The sequence below is a fragment of the Dermacentor silvarum genome, unplaced genomic scaffold (assembly GCF_013339745.2).
Source record: "Dermacentor silvarum isolate Dsil-2018 unplaced genomic scaffold, BIME_Dsil_1.4 Seq98, whole genome shotgun sequence".
Classification (NCBI taxonomy): domain Eukaryota; kingdom Metazoa; phylum Arthropoda; class Arachnida; order Ixodida; family Ixodidae; genus Dermacentor; species Dermacentor silvarum.
The window spans coordinates 7,103-27,775 of NW_023607049.1; the positions used below are offsets into that span (position 1 = coordinate 7,103).

Genomic DNA, 20,673 nt, shown 5'->3' on the forward strand with positions numbered 1-20,673 from the left:
GGATAAATCAAGCAGACTGGCTGACTATTTGTCACTGCGCCTTTTCAAATGAGATATAAATAAATTATCATCATCATCATCCGGCCACCTAGTAACGGTCATTTCTTTCATCATTCTACCGTATTCTGAATATTTTCCGAACAACAATAGTGTTGTGTTCATATCGCGATAGGCTACACGTGTCGCAGTTGTCAAGTTGCATTGATAAATGAAAGGTCGCCACTGCGCATGTGTAACCTGGAGCTACTTGTATATATGGGCGTGTGCCCTACGTTACTGTGTTCTTTTGTGTTGTTTTGTGGCTGCCCGTTGGCATGCCTGAATAAAGGTTTCAAAAAGCATGCCCCGGCTCTGAAGTTACAACATGACTGGCGACGAGGATGGGATCCAGGCAGCCGAAAAAACAGCAGCGGTTCAGGGTGCCATACTCGGAAAGCTTCCAGAGTTTGATCCGGACGGTGACAACTGCGATGTTTTCTTCGAGCGGTTCGAGTGTTTTGTCGCTGCTAACGACATCGCAGAGGATAAGAAGTTGCAAGTGCTACTGACGTCCATCGGGGAGAAGGCATACGTCACGCTCAGGAGCCTTCTTCTGCCGAAAACGCCTACCAAGGAGACGTATGACGTGGTCATCGCAACGCTGAAAAAGCACTACACCCCGAAGTGCTCCGTGGTTACGGAAAGATACCGTTTTAACCAACGCAAGCAAGAACCGCACGAAAGCATAGGGGACTTCATAGTAGGACTCAAGCAACTGGCTGCAACGTGTGAGTACGGCACATTTCTTGAGCAAGCCCTGCGAGATCGTCTCATCGCGGGATTGTGTTCCGACAGCATACGCTGCAGGCTTCTGGCGACACCTGATGCAGAATTAACCTGGGACCGCACCTGCAGTATTGCAGCAGCCATGGAATCGGCTACTAGAGGCACTCGGGAAATGGTGGCGACCCTCTCAACGGAGACCCCAGTCGACAGCGACGTTAACTGGCACAAGGAAACAGCAGCGGGGCAGCGGCAAGCACCCGGTGGGGACTACGCCCGGAGTGCCACGCCGAACACGGCAAAATCGGCTTCACCAGCGGGCCCACAAGAGACTAAGGGGTGTCATCGTTGCGGTGGGCGGCACTCTCCTGTAAGTTGTCCGTTCATGAACAGCCGATGTTTTAAATGTAACAAGAAAGGTCATGTAGCCAACATGTGTAAAACTAGGACGCATATTCATTGCCTGGAGAATGATGCAACGCGCGATGAGCTGTTGACACTGTGTCACACAGACCGTAGGGCGGGCACGCCTGCCATTGTAGTGCCGTTGCTGATAAACGGAAGAGAGATTTCGATGGAGCTCGATACAGGAGCAGCCGTATCTGTAATGTGTGAAACAGAATGTTTAAGGCATTTTCCCGATGCAAGTCTCAGGGAAACAGATGTTAGGCTGGTCACCTACAATGGCACGCCTGTCACGGTCAAAGGTATTATGGATGTTGATGTAAAGTACCAGAGCCAACACGTTCGCTTGCCACTAGTGATTGCTAAGGATAGCACAGGGGCTAGAATGCCAACATTATTGGGGCGAGAGTGGCTAACGACAATAAAACTCGACTGGCCGAATGTGGTACGAGTGCAGAGCGTACGTGAAGAAGCACAGCTAACTGATAAGTACCGCGAGGTATTTCAACCAGGATACGGCGCCATTAAAGGGTTTCACGCTAGTATTGTGCTTAAGAAAGGCGCTACTCCTGTTTTTTGTAAAGCGAGACCAGTGCCATACGCGTTACGCGAGCAAGTAGAACAAGAGCTGCTTAATATGGAGAAGGCAGGCATTGTGTACCGCGTGAGGCATAGTGCTTGGGCCACCCCACTGGTGGTAGTGCCAAAAAAGAATAACGGGATTCGACTGTGCGGGGATTACCGGGTCACCCTCAATCCTTTCGTGGAAGTTGACCATTACCCTCTACCGATGCCGGAAGATATTTTCACCACGTTGCAAGGTGGAGCTGTGTTCTCTGTTCTTGACCTGAGTAAGGCATATCTGCAACTGGAATTAGATGAGCACGCTCAGGAACTGCTCACCGTTAACACGCATATGGGCCTTTTTCGGTACAGGCGCCTACCATATGGTGTAGCCTGTGCACCAGCCGCATTTCAGGCGGTAATGGACCAAGTCCTGCGGGGCTTGCAAGGCACGGCTTGCTATCTTGACGATGTCATCATAGCGGGAGTTAGCTACGAGCAGTGTCGGGAAAGAGTTGAAAAAGTGCTCATGCGCCTAAGCCAATACGGTATTAAAGTCAACGCGGAAAAATGCAGCTTGTTTCAAAAAAGAGTAGCCTACTTGGGACACGAAGTTGATGGCAATGGGTTGCACCCTACCAGTGACAAGGTAAGGGCGATAAAGAATGCACCCAAGCCAGACAATGTCACGCAACTAAAGGCGTTTTTGGGTCTGGTCAATTTCTACGCAAAATTTTTACCAAATTTAGCTACAGTACTGGAGCCTCTCCATGACTTGCTGCGCAAGGAAACCAAGTGGCATTGGTCCCGACTATGTGACGACGCGTTCAACAAGTGTAAAACGTTGTTGACGGATGAAAGTGTGTTGGAAATATATGATGTGGCAAAAGAAATTCAGCTCACGTGTGACGCTTCAGAGTATGGCCTAGGAGCCGTACTATCGCATGTCGTGAACGGCCAAGAGAAGCCTATCGCTTTCGCCTCAAGGTCGCTGTCAGTGTCCGAGCGGAACTACGGACAAATAGAGAAAGAGGCACTGAGCATCGTCTTTGGTGTAAAAAAATTCCACAAGTATCTGTATGGCAGGGAATTTAACATTTTAACGGATCACCAACCACTGACGGTTCTTTTCGACCCACACCGACATTGCGGTGCCGTGGCAACTGCCAGGGTGCACAGATGGCTGACATTTCTAGCAGACTATCGTTACAAAATTACGCATAAGCCGGGCACCGCCATCTCGCATGCTGATGCTTTGTCACGGCTACCGTTGTCGGAAGTGGGGCAGGAAGAGGACACAATTTGTTACTTTTCCACGTTGTCAGATTTGCCGCTGACCGCGAAAGACATTGAGCGTGCAACAGGGTGTGACAGTTTGCTGCGAGTTGTGCGAAATAGGATATGGCATGGGTGGCCAAAGACTGTCAGTGCGGAACTGCAACCGTTTTGGGTTCGCCGTTTTGAGCTCACGGTGGACGAGGGCTGTATTGTTTGGAATAACAGGGTTGTGGTCCCTGAAAGCTTGAAGACTGTAGTACTAGCACTCTTGCATGAGCAGCATCTCGGGATCTCAAAAATGAAGGCTGTTGCACGGTCAATGGTCTGGTGGCCGGGTATCGACGATGCCCTTGAAAAGGCGGTGCGCAAATGCAGCATCTGTCAGGCAGTACTTCCTGCAATGCAACCAGTTCCTTTGTTTCCATGGAAAGTTTGTGAACACCCGTGGCAACGAGTCCACTTGGATTTTGCGGAAAAAGAATCGCAAATGTTTCTTATTGCGGTAGATGCTTTTTCCAAATGGGTAGAAGTTAAATGCATGCAGTCGACAACAGCTGCGAAAACAGTCGAGGCTGTGCGTTCCTGGTTTGCGTCGCACGGGTTGCCTGTGGAAGTGGTTACGGATAACGGGCCTCAGTTCCGCGCAGCGGAATTCATAACTTTTCTGAAAGCGAATGGCGTGAAACATACGCTTACCCCTCCGTATCATCCGCAATCTAATGGAGCGGCCGAGCGAGCGGTGCAAACAACTAAGAAGGCTCTCCTGAAGCAGTTAATGGATGACGAAAGGAAAGGTACAAACAGGTCACTACAACATCGCCTAGATAATTTCTTGTTCTCTTATCGCTCAACACCACACACTTTCACTGGAAAATCACCAGCAGAATTGTTTCTGCGACGGAAACTGAGGACCCGCTTATCGTTACTACGACCAGATGTGAACGGTGTTTTGACTGACCAAGCAGAGAAAGTGAAAACATCCGCTGACAAGCGGCGCGCAATGTTCCGTTCTTTTGCGGTAAATGAGTGCGTACTGGTACGATCGGTGCGCGGAGAGACAGTAAAGTGGTTACCGGGTAGAGTGTTGCAGGTCAAATCAATATGCACATATTTAGTGTTGGTGGGAAATCGTGTACGATATGTGCATGCCGATCATTTGCGCCACTCCTGTCTGGAACGGGAGAAAGAGCCAGCTGTGGACTACGAGTTCGAGCTGCCACATGTGCCCGAAGAACGAGACCCAACTACTTCGGCGACAACGCTGCCACCGCCCACACAACAGTCGAGCACGGAGTGTATGCCGCAACCGGACATGACTACGCTCCGAAGAAGCACCCGACAACGCCGGGCGCCTGATCGTTGGGGCTATGGTAGCCGTACTTAAAGTTTGTCAGGAAGGGAGTGTTGTGTTCATATCGCGATAGGCTACACGTGTCGCAGTTGTCAAGTTGCAGTGATAAATGAAAGGTCGCCACTGCGCATGTGTAACCTGGAGCTACTTGTATATATGGGCGTGTGCCCTACGTTACTGCGTTCTTTTGTGTTGTTTTGTGGCTGCCCGTTGGTATGCCTGAATAAAGGTTTCAAAAAGCATGCCCCGGCTCTGAAGTTACAACAATTTTCATTTTACATTTCGCGGCCCAGACTTCTACAGCTTTAAGGGCTTGACCAAGTGACGCCTGATCGTTTTGGTTATTGATTTCACGATCTAATAAACAGTCGTCTGCAAATAACCGGATGGTTATGTCGTTACTCATGTGATGAGCAATATCATTTATGTAAACTAGAAAAAGAAGTGGTCCTAAAACGGATTCCTGTGGAACGCCTTAGGTTATCTTTAATTGGTTAGATTTGTTACCATCTATTTCAACGTATTGTGCCTGATCTGTAAGGTATGAGCGGATCCACATAACAACTTCATAATTTGTATTCATGTCCATCAGTTTATTAATTAATTCATTATGTACGACCCGATCGAAAGCCTTCGACAAATCTAAAAATATAGCATCGACCTGCTTTTTATTGTTCAAGGAAGCTGAAAAATTGTTAATCGTTTCTATCAACTGTGTGACAGTCGAAAGGTGCTGTCGAAATCCATGCTGGTTGGGGAAAAAAAAGCTTTCTTGTCTTCAAGGTAGGTGTATATCGACTTTGAAACTATGTGTTCAAGTAGTTTGCACCATACACATGTGAGTGAAATTGGCGGATAGTTTTCAATATTTTGCTTTTTACCAGACTTGTGAACCGGAACTACTTTTGCTACTAGCCAGTCATCTGGGACCCGTTTTTGTGTTAGCGAGGCATTAAATATGATCTCTAGATAGTAGGCTACCCATTCCGCATATCTGCGCAGAAAGGCATTTCGTATGCCGTCTGGGCCAACAGATTTCTTATCGTCAATTTTAAGCAAAAGAGCTACAATGCCTTCATGCGACGCTTGAATATTAGGCATTGGTGATGCGTACAGGGATTCTAGTGCGAACGGTGAAAAACCATCTGCAGAATTGTCAGTAAAAACAGATTGAAAAAAATAATTAAAACATATTGCCATAGCGAGTTGTCTGACACAAGTTCACCATTAACGATAATGTCACTTGGACCTCCGTTATTATGCGACAAATGGCGCCAAAAACGGTGCGGATCGTGCTTCATAAAATTAGTTAGTGTCACGTCATAGTAATTTGCTTTAGCAGCAAATTTGTGCGCAATATAGAGCTTAGCACGGAAATGTTATTAGGATCTTTTTTTTTACTTCTGTCTCTCACGGTTAATTTTCCGCTTTAAATGTATAATTTCGCGGGTTATCCATGGGTACTGTTTATTTATTTTCTTTTTCCGAGTTGTCACAAATCTGTTTACGCAGTGCAAAACAATACCTTTAAGTAGCAACCCACATCGCATTGACGTCATCCGTCAAATTGAATCCACCAAAACACAGCGAAAGATGATCAATAGTGCTTGTGTCATCGGCTCTATCAAAACACAGAACGTGTGTAGTACTACCAGCCTTCGGGTATACAGCGGTACGCTTTATCTCCACGAAAACTAGCTTATGATCCGAGAGGCCGGTTTCAACCAATCCGTCATAGTCTTCAAATCGCCCGTCTAGGAACACCAAATCTAATATAGATCTTGATTTCTCAACTACGCGTGTGTACTCGTGAACTACCTGTTGTAAATCCTTACTGAAAGCTATTTCTAGAAGTACTTCACAATGGGCATCTTCGCGAGGCTGAGCGCTAAGCTTGGACCAATCAATCCCTGGAAAATTGAAATCCCCAGCAATAATTATGCGACAGCTGCGCTTTTTAATGCTTTCTAAGTAAAGCTGCATACTTTCAAGATAATAAATAGGGGATTTAGGGGGTCTCTAAACAGTTCCAAGGATTATCCTTGTTTTATCTAGCGTAATTTTACACCCGATGCTTTCATGTGCTGGAATGCCAGCCATTTGCACACAGTCAATATCAGCCTTGAATACAATAGCAACTCCGCCCACACGTGCATCGCGGTCTCTGTGTACGATTTTATAATTGGGTGGTACAAGCTCTTGGTCATGTATTTCTGGCCGCAGCCACGTTTCGGTTATTGTAATCACATGAGGATCATAATTAGCCGGGATGTATTCTAAGTCTCCAATTTTGTTTACTAAACTTCTTGCATTTAAGGTGATCAAGCGGAAGGCATTCGAATCACACTCTTTGTTCCGTCAGTCACCCCTGCCAGCAGCAGGGCGTCTGTTAGGATGCGGAACCTTCATACAGCTGCGTTTTGATTGATCCCACGTGTAGACGTCAGAGTCCACATGTAGTTTGTCGTAATTCAAGCGCACACGACGCCCGTCCACCCTTTCTTGTCTCGCGGAATCCCAGAGCATTTTACGCTTTGCCAGTGTTTCTTTTGAAAAAGCATCAGAGATGGAGACGCCGCTGCCTTTCAGCTTATATCAAGGAGTAGAAGGCAGTAAGGAGTAGAAGACGGTAGCGACATCATCAGTTAGGCGATTCTATTCCGAACTCGTGCGAGAAAAAAAAAATTCTGAATGTCTCAGTTTTGCACTTGTATGCCTTGTTAGTATGATCGATTCGTGGTGAGATGTAGTGCGGTTGAAATATGTACATGTCCTCGTATGTACCTGTTCTGGAATAAAATATGTTATCAAACATCTTTAATCTTAACTTTTTCCTCCGTATTTCCAGCGTTTCCCACAAATGCACTGAGTACGTGCCACTGAGTGTGCCAATTGTGTGCAACATTCCTCGTGTACGCAGGCAACGGAGCGCCACGCTTCCCGTCTCGGAGGCCACGCTTGGACTTCTCGGTAGCACCACAAGATGGCGCTGAGTCTCCAAAAAGGAGCGCGAGAGAGGAGACAAGATGTCGCAGGACGCGTTTCTCAGCGTTCGCACGCACCGGCACGCCATGCATTTCAAAGGCCACGCACCGGCTTCGTGGTGGGGCGACGCTGTATATGGCGCCGAGTGTTCTTAAGGAAACGCCAAAGAGGAATCACGCTGTAGCACACGCCTCATACATAACTGGTTTCGACAGTGGCAATACGTTGCGTTGTTACACTGATTCGTCGACAGTCACCGTGAGGGGGGGGGGGGGGGGGGGGGGGGGGGTTATGCGGCAAGTTTTGATTCTTTTCATTTTTCTAGTATTTGTGTTTTAATTTACACTGGCTTTCTTTATTTTGTTTAATCTTGTTCTTGAATAAGCGCGGCCTGCGGTGTTATTTTCTTTTTTTCTGTTCCTACTGCTCCGCTGTATTCCTTGTACGTTTTAGTATGCAATAAACAACAAATAATGTAAGGCACGGTGGCACTAAGTAAAACAAGTGGCCGCGCACCTTTGTGAAATTCGTCAGTCTAAAATATATATGGTTTGAGTCGGCATGGACGTTGGACACGTTCAAAGGAAACCAGCTCATGTCGCCACTAAAGCTTGCCTGGTTAGGTCGTTACCATTATTGTGGTATCATGCAGCGGAAATTTGGCAAGAGCAAGCGACACCATGCGCATCATACCTGGAAACAGCAGTATATGGGGAGAACACGGCACAGACAACGTGCTGAAGTCAGAACTCTAATCTAAAAGCGAAACCTTCAGCTCAGAACTAGAACAGTGAAGCGGAGATAAAATATGCATACTTTAAACTCTTAAGTGCTTATTTGGATACCATCCACGAGTTTGTGAGTTCGAATGCGAACACCTATGTTTGCGTAAGAACCATTAACCTAACCGCTGACAGTCATGCAGTCTTTTAGTAGTAACAGCTCGGTGTGTTTAGCGATATCTAAGAGCAACTTATACTTTCACGGGTATTGTGTCATGACGCATTGCTTAAATTCATTGAAGGCAAACGTAGTTAAATTCAATTCAATACAAAGAACCGACTTCCGCTCACTGACGCCACTTTGCATGTGAAAATTCCGTGACATATAAACCGATTTCCTGGAGCTTCCTGGCGATTTCCTGGCAATGGAAATTTCCATCGCACTGCCAGTGCAGTGTGCGATTCGTGTATGCGATGCGGGCTAGACGTGAAAAATAAAGCCGGCAAAAGGCGGTGCTTGAACTGGTGGAAAGCACACAGGGTTGAATTGACATGACAGATTACGTGCATATTTTTTTATTTGTTTATTTTCGAATGTGAATACAGGGCAAGAGAGCAGCAGGCAGCGTTGGCAGCGTGTCTCAACCAGAGCAGTTCCGGCAATCTCGAACTCGCGCCTCCCGGGCGAATGCCGATGTGTCTACAGCGCCGAGCATTCCTCTTCACTACAATCACCCCCCCCCCCCCCCCCCCCCATCGAGAAAGGAGCCATCCTGGCGACTCATGGTGCACATAGAATCATGCGGTCGTAATACGGATTCAAGCGTTGTACGTGGACGGTTTCACGACCACGACAGCGTTGGTGCGTAGGTGGCGTGACAGGCTCGACAATATAGTTCACAGGCGATGTCTGCGCTACAACACGGTAGGGTCCTTGATATTTGGAGACAAGCTTGGATGAGAGGTCAGCAGGAACGGCAGGAACCCAAAGCCACACAAGGGAGTCCGGAAGAAAGTGACAATGCGGGTGATCATCGTCACGTCGAGATTTTTCTTGCCATTGGTCTGTGGCTGTAAAGGAAATGGCGAGCTGACAGCATTCCTCGGCGCGGCGGGCAGCTTCAGAGATGGGCGTATACATTCGCGTGAGTCGGGTCTGTACGGTATATTGGTGTCGAGGGTAGTCGAAGGTTCGCGGCCATAAAAGAGGAAGAATGGGGAGAAGTTTGTGGTCGCCTGTAGTGCAGTGTTGTAGGCGAACGTGATGAATGGTAAAATGAGGTCCCAATCAGTGTGATCAGAGGCGACGTATTTGAAGAGCATGTCGCCAAGGGTGCGGTTAAATGTTTCCGTCAGACCATTAGTTTGAGGATGGTAGGCGGTGGTGGTGCGATGAACGATGCCACATTCAGCAAGGAGCGCGTTTACGATTTCGGAGAGGAACACACGTCCTCTATCGCTCAAAAGTTCGCGAGGTGCACCGTGATGGAGAATAGTTTTTCAGGAGGAAGGATGCTATATCACGAGTGGTGGAAGCAGGCAGAACGGCTGTTTCTGCGTATCGCGTCAAATGGTCGATGGCGACGACTATCCAGCGGTTTCCGGAAACCGTGCTCGGAAGGGGTCCATACAGGTTAATGCCAATGCGATCGAAGGACCTGGCAGGACACGGGATTGGCAGAAGTGGACCAGAGACATGCTGAGCAGGAACCTTGCGGCGTTGGCACGGAGGGCACGACCGAATGTACTTGCACACAAAAGTGTACATGCCACGCCAATAAAACCTGGAGCGAAGCCGGGTGTACGTCTTGAAGACACCCGCATGTGCACACTGCGGGTCAGTGTGGAAGGCAGAATATATTTCACCACGAAGATGTCGAGGTAGGACGAGCAACCACTTGCGAACGTCAGAGACGTAATTTCAGCGATAGAGAAGTCCATCCAGCATTTCGAAGTGAGAAGCTTGACGGCGCAAAGCTCGAGAAGGTGGAGGAACAGTCGACGGGTTTGAAAGGAAGCGAATAAGAGCACTAATCCAGGCATCCTTGCGTTGCTCCGAAACCATGTCGCAGCCTGCTGGGAACGAAAGTACTTGGTCAACGGCAGAGAGGCAGGCATCGCTTTCGGTTGACGCGGGCGAATGGGAAACCGCGTCGGCATCGGTGTGGCGGCGGCCAGACCTGTAGAACACGCGCACGTCGAAATCTTGCAACCGCAAAGCCCAGCGAGCTAATCGACCTGAGGTGTCCTTCAACGTGGACAGCCAACAAAGTGCGTGATGGTCTGTAATTACGTTGAAGGGGCAGCCATAGAGGTAGGGTCGAAATTTATCAAGTGCCCAGATTATGGCCAAACATTCCTTCTCCGTAACAGAATAATTCGTCTCGAGGGTGCGGCTTCCGTATGCAACGACGTACTCTTTGAATCCAGATTTGCGCTGTGCGAGCACAGCACCGAGTCCAACACCACTGGCGTCGGTGTGTACTTCGGTCGGAGCTGTCGGGTCGAAGTGACGCATTATATAGGCGACGATGTCAGTAGACGACGCAACTCTTGGAAGGCATTGTCAGAAGCGGACGACCAGGCGTAATTATTCAAGTCGCTTCGTAGAAGCTGATTCCAGGGAGCGGTGATGGACGCAAAATTCCGAATGAAGCGGCGAAAGTCAGAACACAGGCCAAGAAAGCTGCGAAGTCTTTGACGGAGGAACGTTTTGCAAAATCAGCAACTGCACGGAGCTTGGCGGTGTCAAGAATACCGTGTTTAGATACAACACGGCCAAGGATGGTGAGCTGACTTGCGCCAAAGTGGCATTTCTTCAAGTTGAGCTGAAGGCCGGCGGAAGTTAGGCATCGTAACACTTCGTCCAACCTGCAGAGATGGGTGGAAAAATCGGGTGGAAAAATAACCACATCATCTAAGTAGCATAGGCACGTTTTCCGCTTGAGACCATGCAAAAGGTTGTCCATCGTACGCTCAAATGTTGCGGGGGCGTTGCAAAGCCCGAAAGGCATGACACTAAATTCATACAGGCCATCAGGTGTTACAAAGGCCGTTTTAGGTTGGTCTTCGGGTGCCATGGGGACTTGCCAATAGCCGCTGCGTAAGTCGATAGAAGTACGCCGCGCCTTGGAGACAGTCAGGGGCGTCATCAAATCTCGGACGAGGGTAAACACCTTTATGAATTATTTTGTTGAGACGACGGTAATCGACACAGAATTGAATCGATACATCTTTCTTCTTAACAAGAACAACGGGAGGTGCCCAGGAGCTATCCGATGGCTGAATGACGCCGCGCTTGAGCATGTCAACTACTTGATCGTCGATAACACGGCGCTCTGTCGCGGATACACGATATGGTCTTTGTCACAGTGGCGCACTAGTACCCGTGTCGATGCGATGACATACAGTTGACTTGCGGCCAAAGAGAACCATGCTGGCAAACGAAAGACGAACGGAACTTGTCGAGAAGACGTAGAAGCTGGGCGCGTTGGGAAACAGTCAACATGTCGGCGATGGAGCTGTGTAATATATCGGGCGAAGTCGACTCCTGCGCGGGGTTGCAGGTCACTCCGGCGACCTCATGAGTGGCGATGGAACCAGTTGGCATGTCAATGATGGCAGCAGGGTCCACGCACTGGACGCGGCCAACGCACTCCCCAGGAAGCAAAGTGAGAGGACAGGACAATCGGTTGGAGACGAGCAGTCTGCTGACGCCGACATGAACGTCCAATATAGCGAAAGGCTGCGGATAACATTTGCGACGAGCAAAAATTGCAGATGGCGTAAAAAGTGTGCTGGCATCAGCCACAATGTTGCATGACACTGTGACAAGGGCAGAGGAGTGCGGTGGAATTGTAACGTCTTCGGTAACAAATACTTTATCTTCTGGTTCACGAGCTTCAAGGAGCGGGGCGTCGCACAGCGTTTCAAATTCCACTTCAGCACGAGAACAGTCGATGATGGCCTTATTAGCGGAAAGGAAGTCCCAGATCCAAATAAGATCGTGGGAACAAGAACACAGCACCAAAAATTCGACGATGTAGAGGAAGCCGTTCATCACAACGCGAGCAGTACACGCAGCTGTAGGCGTGATGCGGTCTGCGCTGGCAGTACGAAGTGATGCGTTTGACAGTGGCGTCGTAACTTTTCTGAGCAAACGGCAAAGTGTGGCACAAATGACTGAAACTGCGGCACCAGTCTCAACGAAGGCGAGTGCAGCGACGCCTTCCACATATACATCAATAACATTATTCGGAGAAGGGAGAGGCATTGGTCTGTTCGTGGGTGACGCAGTTCTTGCCTCTAGAACTGCGGCGATTAGTTTTCCTGTTCCGGCGTAGAAGGACGACGACGCATCGGCGAAAGTGAGCGACGTCGGGGCGATGGCGAACGGCGGTCAACAAGAGGGTGGTGGTCCGAGTATGAAGACATCTGGCCAGGGTTCTGAGACGCGGAGGACGACGGGTATGGTGAAACGTATGGTTCGATGTCGAAGGTACGGCGGTAGGATGTTGCGTGGCGACGGCCAAATCGTTCAATGTGGCCAGGTAGACCACACGCAAAACATATTGGCCGGTTGTCAGGAGTGCGCCATTGTCCACTGCTATGTGGGTACCGCGGCTGAACGAAGTGAGAAGCTGGACGCAGTGGTACGGCTGATAGGAATGGCGCATAGGGCTGAGGTGGTGACCGTGCGAGAGCCTCGGCATAGCTGAGAGGTGCAGCCACCTCGGGAAAAGCAACGGGAGTCGGCACCGGCGGACTCTCGCGGGCAGGAGGGAGAGCTGCGGAAACTTGCTCTTGGATGACCTGACGAAGGTTGGCCGGCAAAGGCGAGGGTGGTGGCGTGGCTCAGGACAGCAGCGAAAGCTGACGAGCGACCTCTGCACGGACGAACTCTTTTATCTGGCAAAGCAGGAGCCGCGGCCATGCTCGCGAGGGTTTCGTCGGACCCAGGTGGGCGCCGCGTGAGAAGACGCTGTCTGCAGAGTTAGTCAAAATTCTGGCAAAGCTCAATGACCCGAGAAACAGTGCCTGGGTTTTTGGACAGCAGCATATTGTCTCGGTACACAGGCCCATATCGAGTGCTGCGTGCCGTGACTCTAGTTACGCATGAAATCGCCCCAGTCAGTACCAGTGCCTCGTCTGCCCCGCCTTCCACTGACGTTGTGCATATATAACACGCCTAAAACCGTATTACCCTCCTGTTCCCACTGATATATAGACGCACCGGGACGGTGCTTCTGCCGCCGGGGATTTTGCTACATGCGTATTGTGTGTTTGTTCTGGACGATGCGCGCGGGCGCTTAGACGAAGAAGACGAATGGCTCCGGGCTCTCGAGCTATCGGCTGATCTGACCAGCGCTGCAGCTATCTTTTGTAAACATACTTGTAAATAGTCTCCAGTACTTAATCCTTCGTTCGCGTAACAATATGAAAGGCATAATCGGAAATGCCTTTCATGATGTGACGTACCCTGTCCGCCTCCGCCATCGTTGGGTTGACACGCCGACAGAGGTCGAAGATGTCCTTTATCTATAGCTGGTGAACGTTTCCCCAGTTTGCTGGGATCGGCTTCGTAGGCGTTGTTCAGCACGAAGTTTGCGCACGCCAGGGCGGCCTAAAACTTCTGCGATGCTGGTTTTGAAGCTAGCCCACGTGCGGAGATCGGCTTCGGGGTTTTTGAACCACAGCCTGGCGACGCCCAATTCATAGAACATCGCGTTGTTGAGCTTGAGGGAATCGTCCTATTTGTTGGTGTTGCTGGCGCGTTCATATGATGGTATGGTATGGTATGCCTTATCTGATGGCGCATACCCACTGCGGGGGATTGGCCAAGATTTGGGTGGGATTAGGCAATCTTTTTTAATACTAAAATCGGTAAAGCTAAATGGAGAAAACGAACAAAAATAAAATATTTAAGAATTCAAGAAAATCTATTTGAAGCATTTATAAATTCCTCCACGGCTGAGCAAATATCCCTGTGGCACTTTCCAAGAGAGGAGGCTCCTAAAGAAAGGATGTTTAGAATAGAAAAGCTTAAACCAAGCTGTGCAAATTTTGATTCTAGAATATTTTTCCTTAAAGAAGAAAAACGTCGGCAGAATATGAAAAAATGATGTATTGTTTCATCTTCTCCACAGAATGGGCACAGAGGGGAGGGCACCAGACCAGCCCTGTGACGATAGAAGTTTAATATTGGTACCCGACAACGTAATCGGGTAAAGATGACTTCAGTTTTTCTGGTGTGAAAGGAATTTTTGGGCCAAGGGAATAGGAGGTGTCGATATTCTGAGAAATTAGCTACAGCCGGGTTCAAGAAGTCTTGAATAATAGAATATCTCCTGAATCTAGTAGTCGTTAGGTAAGCTATTGTAGGAAGTAATCGTAATACAGGGCCACTGAGGGCCGCTCTCGCGAGACTGTCAGCCATTTCGTTCATGACTAATCCTTTATGTCCAGGCACCCAAAGCAATCTAATTAAATTTATGTGGGCAGGCACTAGAAAATGAAATGTACGTAAAAGGTTAGTGACACTATTTGCTGTGAGCGAGGAACATAAAGATAAAGAATCTGTTATTATTACTACCGCTGATATTGATGAATTTAGTTTGCGTAGGGCTAGAACTACAGCTAGAAATTCAGCCAGAAATACGGAAAAGAAGTCCGGAATCCTGATTGCGAATGACCAATTTAGAGCAGGAGAGAAAATGCCAATTCCAGATTTTTCTTCACACTGTGAGGCGTCTGTCGCAATGACCGTACTTATTGATAAACTTAATAAATGGTCTTGTAATAGGCCGTTTAATATATTATAAGAAAGGAGTTTTGCGTTGTTTGGGTAGATGTCATCATATATGATTTGTAGGTTTTCTCGCACATCACAAATAGGCGGCACCTCCCAGATACGTACATTTAAGGGATTGATTAATGTTTGTACGAAGACCACCTGGGGTGTATGAAAACGAGGCCAGTGTATTCCGAAGAATAGTGCAGGCTGGGAAATGAATATGTATTCTAATCTTGTAATAGGGGATTCATACAATTTTAAGATTGTTTGCACCGTCAGTAAGCGAAATCTACACAATATTGAGGGCAACCTGACTTCTTGGTGTAGTATGTTATTGGCAACACATTTGGGTAATCCACAACACAGTCGTAGGGCTTCCCGCTCAAGCAGAACAAGGGGACGTAATTTATAAGCTGGCGCACCGGAAAATAATACACATCCAAATTCTAAAATGGGCCGCACATACATTTTATATATCATTAAAAGTGGATCTCTCCGCATTCCGGACCGACTGTTGCACAGCTTACGAAGCATACCAACGGCTCTCACTCCTTTTTTAACTATTTGGTCAATATGGCCGAGCCAGCTGAGGGAACCGTCATAACTACACCTAAATATTTCACAGACTCCACTTGAGGAATAGTCTCGAGGCGATAAGATAGCGATATGTTAACAGGATTGTTAAGAGGGAAAACCAATATCGAGCATTTTCTAACGTTAAGTGAAAGGCGAATTTTGTTTAACCAGGTTTCTATGGCATAGAGGTAGTTTTGTAGTCGATAATATAGAGAGTGGATATCACTGTCTGATGCGAAGAAAGCAATGTCATCTGCGTATACGTATGTTTGTACATCTTGATGAAGAGGAATGGAACACATCAGAATGTTAAAAAGTAATGGTGAAGTGACAGCTCCTTGAGGAACACCACGTGATTGATTATAAATACTCGAGGAAAAGCCTCTTAGAGAGCAGTAAAATGTTCTTCCGTTTAAAAATTCATCAATCCAGTTTGAAAAATAATTTGGAATCTCTAGACTTCGCAATATATCTAATACGATTAAGTGTTCAACGCTGTCGTATGCTTTGGAAATGTCTAACGTCACGAGAGCACCTATTTGCCTCTGTCGCCGTGCTAATTTTATTCTGCTTTCTAAGTCCACGTGAGCATGCCAAATGGAACATGATGGTCGGAATCCAATTTGGCAGGGGCTAAGCAAGTCTTTGTTCTGTATAAATTTAATCATACGGGCATATAGAATTCTTTCGATTAATTTAACCAAATTTGAAGTTAGGGCAATTGGTCTAATATTATCTATTGTATATCCTTCCCCATGATTTTTAAGAATTGGGATGATTTTAGCGATTTTCCACGCAGACGGAATCCATGAAAACCGAATCGAGTAATTTACAACAGCTAAAAGGTCATTAGAAGCTTCCTTAAATAAGATTCTGATCATAGCAGATGTTACCCCATCCACGCCGGGAGCTGAATCTGGAAGCCGCTCCACAATTTCAGCCAATTCCAACATAGAGATTTCTGTAAAATCATCTGATGCCCTACGTAAGCGAGAACAACTTGGCAATACGGAAGAAAATCTAAGCTCTAATCCCTTCGCAATTTCTTCTAGTGATTGTTTTATTTCATCGCTACTTAAGATTATTGAGTCAATATTAATTTGACGTGGAAGAACTTTTCTACTGCGGAGAAATCGGAACAATGCGCGCTTATTTTTATTGTTAGACAGGAAATCAAAATGCTTACAGTCGAATTCATCTTTGGCTTTTGAAACTGTATGTTTAAAGATTGCTCGAAAAAATTTGTAGTCACTCCAATTTTGCGGACTCTGGTTATGTAATAATTTTTTCCAAGCAGCTTTTCTCTTTCTGTAGTCTCGGGTGCATTCTTCATTCCACCAAGGGCTGTAAGAATTTCTTTTATTCAATCTAATCTCAAATTGAGCCTTTTTTTGAGAGTTTTCCAAAGCGGAACAAATAATCGTGGTTTTTTGTTCTGTAGGCGCATCAGACAGAGATGAAAGGGCATTTCGTAAGCATTTTTTAAAAATGTCGTAGTTTATAAAAGTTCGAACCTGGTCACTCATAAATGTTACAGGACGGGCAACTTCAAATACTATTGGAAGGTGATCACTGTTTGTCGAACACTCAACAGTCGACCAAGAAGTTACGGAAAGACTCGGGCCACAGAATGTAAGATCTATTGAAGAGTAAGATTGACCTCGCACAAACGTAATAGATCCGGAGTTAACACACGTTAGCCGATTGTCCAACGACCAGTTCCATAATCGGGTGCCGCACAAATCTGTTCTTAAACCCCATGAGATATGGTGAGAATTGAAATCACCTGCGATTAGAATTTCACGTCCGCAAGAGTTAATAACACTATCCAGTGTGCTAATGTCCTGTACGCCAGATGGAAAATATGCATTAACTACGGTGAAGGGACAACATCCAGGAAGAACTAGCTCTATCGCTAGGATTTCACACTCTGGAGTAGAAACTTGAAATGAAATTTTAGCCTTATGGCAAATTCTAGATGAAATGAGTGTAATTAATCCGCCACCTCTTGTAGGACGGTCTAAACGAAATGATCTGTAGAATTTTATTTGAAAAGATTTCGCAGAATTTAGCCACGTTTCTTGTAACATAATTAAATCAGGATTAAGTTGAGAAGTTAGACAAGATAAATCTACTGAAGCAGAGTATAAAGAGCGGCAGTTCCACTGAAGCACTTTTAGCGATCCTATGTTTTGGAAAGTGCAGCAGCCGAAACTGCCTTCTGTAGAATGCTTTGCTTTAGCACAGCACTGGACTGACTTTTCTTAGCTTTTGAGTGAGGACCGGGGGAAGAGTCTTCATTGATAGAAGACATGGTTCTTTTATATGCTCGAGAATTTAGTTCCACCTCTGTCATTTCCAAATCTGTGTTAATCAGATTACCAGTTGTAGGGCCCTTGGAAGATGAAGTCGAAGGTTCAATATCATCATTGGAAGGAATGGTATCTGAGCTTTTATGACTAGCTTGGTGCTCAGGATCAACTGTTTGCGTTGTCACAGGAGTTGGGCAGGTAGTTTGCATCAAATGAGACAAATGACTAGAGATAGCTTGTGAGATACATTCACCCAGGCTCATTGCCAACCGCTCCATAGCTTTGGTAACTGCCTTTTCCACAGCGGCCTCTATAGTTGCAGTAAGTGATAGGTCCGCGGTAAGATTTTGTCTGCCTATAATCCCCGCATAGCCAGATGCCCTTTCTTTCACAATGTTTATTGCCTCCATCCTAGAGCAGCGTCGTCGGTCTATTATTTCAATAACTTGTAATTCTTGAGCCCTAACAGAACAGTTAGAATAATCGGCTGGGTGATTTCCATCACAGAGACAGCATCGCTCTTCTTGGGCACTACAATCACTTTGAGCGTGTTCGTCCCCACATGCGCAACAACGTTGTTTAGACTTACACCCTGCCATACTATGGCCGTACCGCCAGCAATTACGGCATTGGAGCGGACGCGATGCCAGGGGTTCAACTCTGAATACAAGGGGCCACACCTTTAGTTCTGATGGGCAGGAAGTTCCAGCAAAAGTTGCAATCACCGATTCTGTTGGGACCCGCTTATTGTCTACCATTCGATTGCATCGGTAAACAGCAATTACTCCAGTCCCAGACAACCTCTCTAGTGTTTCAGCAGGAGAAAGATCAGCATCGACACCTCTGACTATTCCCTTAGTGCAGGCGAGGTGAGCAGGGATGTAGGCACTCACCGGTAATGACGCGAAAGATGAACACCTAAGCAAATCCGCGACACAGGACTGGTCTGGCGATCGACACACGATACCTCCGCGGCCGAACTGCCTCACTTCCGTGATGGTCTGGTATGAAGATGTAGCAGCCTGCAGAGCTTTCTGGATCGCCTGGGGGTTGGTCAGACGTATAGAGCCTCCATTTGAAGGAACCAGAGCCACCGGGATGCTGCTCACACCCCTGCGGATGAACAAATCTAGAGGTAATTCATCCGTTGGAGTAGAGGCCGTCCAAGGGGAAAAACCCCCGCCGGGGGAGTTCTTGGACATTAGCCTAGGATGAAGCTGATGTTAGAGTAAGTGATACCTCAATAAATAAGATTAGTAAAGCCTAATATCACCCAAAACCTGGCCAAGAGACAGGAGCCACAGCGAACGCTTCCGAACGCCAGAGCCCAGCGTCTTCCGCATCTTCCAGCCAATCTTCAACGTCTTTGTCATCGGTGCCGCTGAAGATGTCAGGATCCCGCTGACGCTGGGCACCGCCACATACGATAGCTGGTTGAACCGGTTGGGATGTCGGGCTGGAGTCGTCAGGCATAACGGACGGTAGAGTTCGGGTGCGTAATTCCAGGTTGGGGGAAAGCCGCAACACCTGCAGGATGTCATACGCAGGATGTCAACGCAGGATGTCATACGATAGAAGCATATTCTAGAGAGGACCGAATCAATGAATTCAAAGCATGCAGTCTTGTATCTTTATTAGCGAAATGCAAGCGTCGTTTAAGGAGGCTTGCGTTTAAGGAGGCCTGCAAAAATATTTGTCGACAAATATTTTTCTGTCATCCGCAAAAGCGACGTTTTCCATGCCACCGAGAAAAGATGATCGCACCTTAGTAGACACCCTATGGGTGGAGGAAAGATGTTTGATTCTGCAGTACCCTTTGGACGAGTTCATATGCACGTCATATCGTTCATTGCTTTCCACCAACATCACGGGCTTTCACGAAAATGACTGAACAATGTAATTTTTTTAGCTCTGCTGCAAAAGAAACCTGAAGATAAAGAGGTGACTTCCGCACGTTTTGCCGACGGGGGAAAATGTTTCCAGAAAATTGAAAGAAGCCAGCTAATGCACGACGTTATAGTGCTTCTGCAGCAGAAAGACAACGCATATTAGCCAGGTTCGACGCTATGTGCAGAAGCTGCATATGAATGCTAAGTATGCCAGCGGAGCCTGTTGTTTAGACAACCACACAACGGTGAGGGTGCACTCGATGATGATGACGATGATTTATTGGCACAACCTTTGAAGCGGGGCTCTGACAAATAGTCACTTTCCACCAATACACCAAACGTCTCCTGTTTATATCGACTGCTGACTGGTTGATGCTACCGTCCGCGTTTAATTCAATATTTCCTGGAATACGGGTGTCGCTGGGTGAATCCCTTCGCATTCCATTAGGATGTGCTGAGTGGCCTCCGGATTTCCCCACCAGAATACACATGCCTCATCTTGTTGCGAGTATTTGCTCCGGTATGTTTTTGTCCTTAGGCAACCAACCCGCCATGGTTGCTCAGTGGCTATGGTGTTGGGCTGCTGAGCACGAGGTCGCGGGATCGAATCCCGACCACGGCGGCCGCATTTCGATGGGGGCGAAGTGCGAAAACACCCGTGTACTTAGATTTAGGTGCTACGGCGTGCCTCATAGTCAGATCGTGGTTTGGGACGTAAAACCCCGTATTTTTTCCTAAGGCAACCAGCTATAGCCTCTAATAGCAAAGCACTACCCTTTGTGTTATCGTACAGATTTTCCCTTCTAACTTCGTTCTTCCCATCCTTGTAAATCGCTCGTGCGCCAGTCGCGGACGCCACCTACAGCAAGAAATTTAAAACAGTGGGCGTGAAGCGATCGGTCTGCAACCACGTTCGTTCTGTACATTATGAACTTGTTTTGTATAATTTTTCGGTATTGCTCGGCCAGCGAAGAAAAATAAAACCGTTTTCGTCTTCTAAATATTTTTTTTTCTGCAATTGCGTGTTCCTGTTTCA

General features: G+C 47.3%; 1 protein-coding gene across 1 annotated transcript; it reads left to right on the forward strand.

Moving 5' to 3' along the window:
- The first annotated feature begins 215 nt into the window (after nucleotides 1-215).
- Nucleotides 216-1,566, forward strand: LOC125942062 (uncharacterized). The gene is made up of 2 exons (XM_049659971.1): nucleotides 216-767; nucleotides 835-1,566. Exons 1-2 carry the CDS (start codon nucleotides 365-367, stop codon nucleotides 873-875), a joined length of 444 nt encoding a protein of 147 aa, XP_049515928.1. The 5' UTR covers nucleotides 216-364; the 3' UTR covers nucleotides 876-1,566.
- The last annotated feature ends 19,107 nt before the right edge of the window (nucleotides 1,567-20,673 follow it).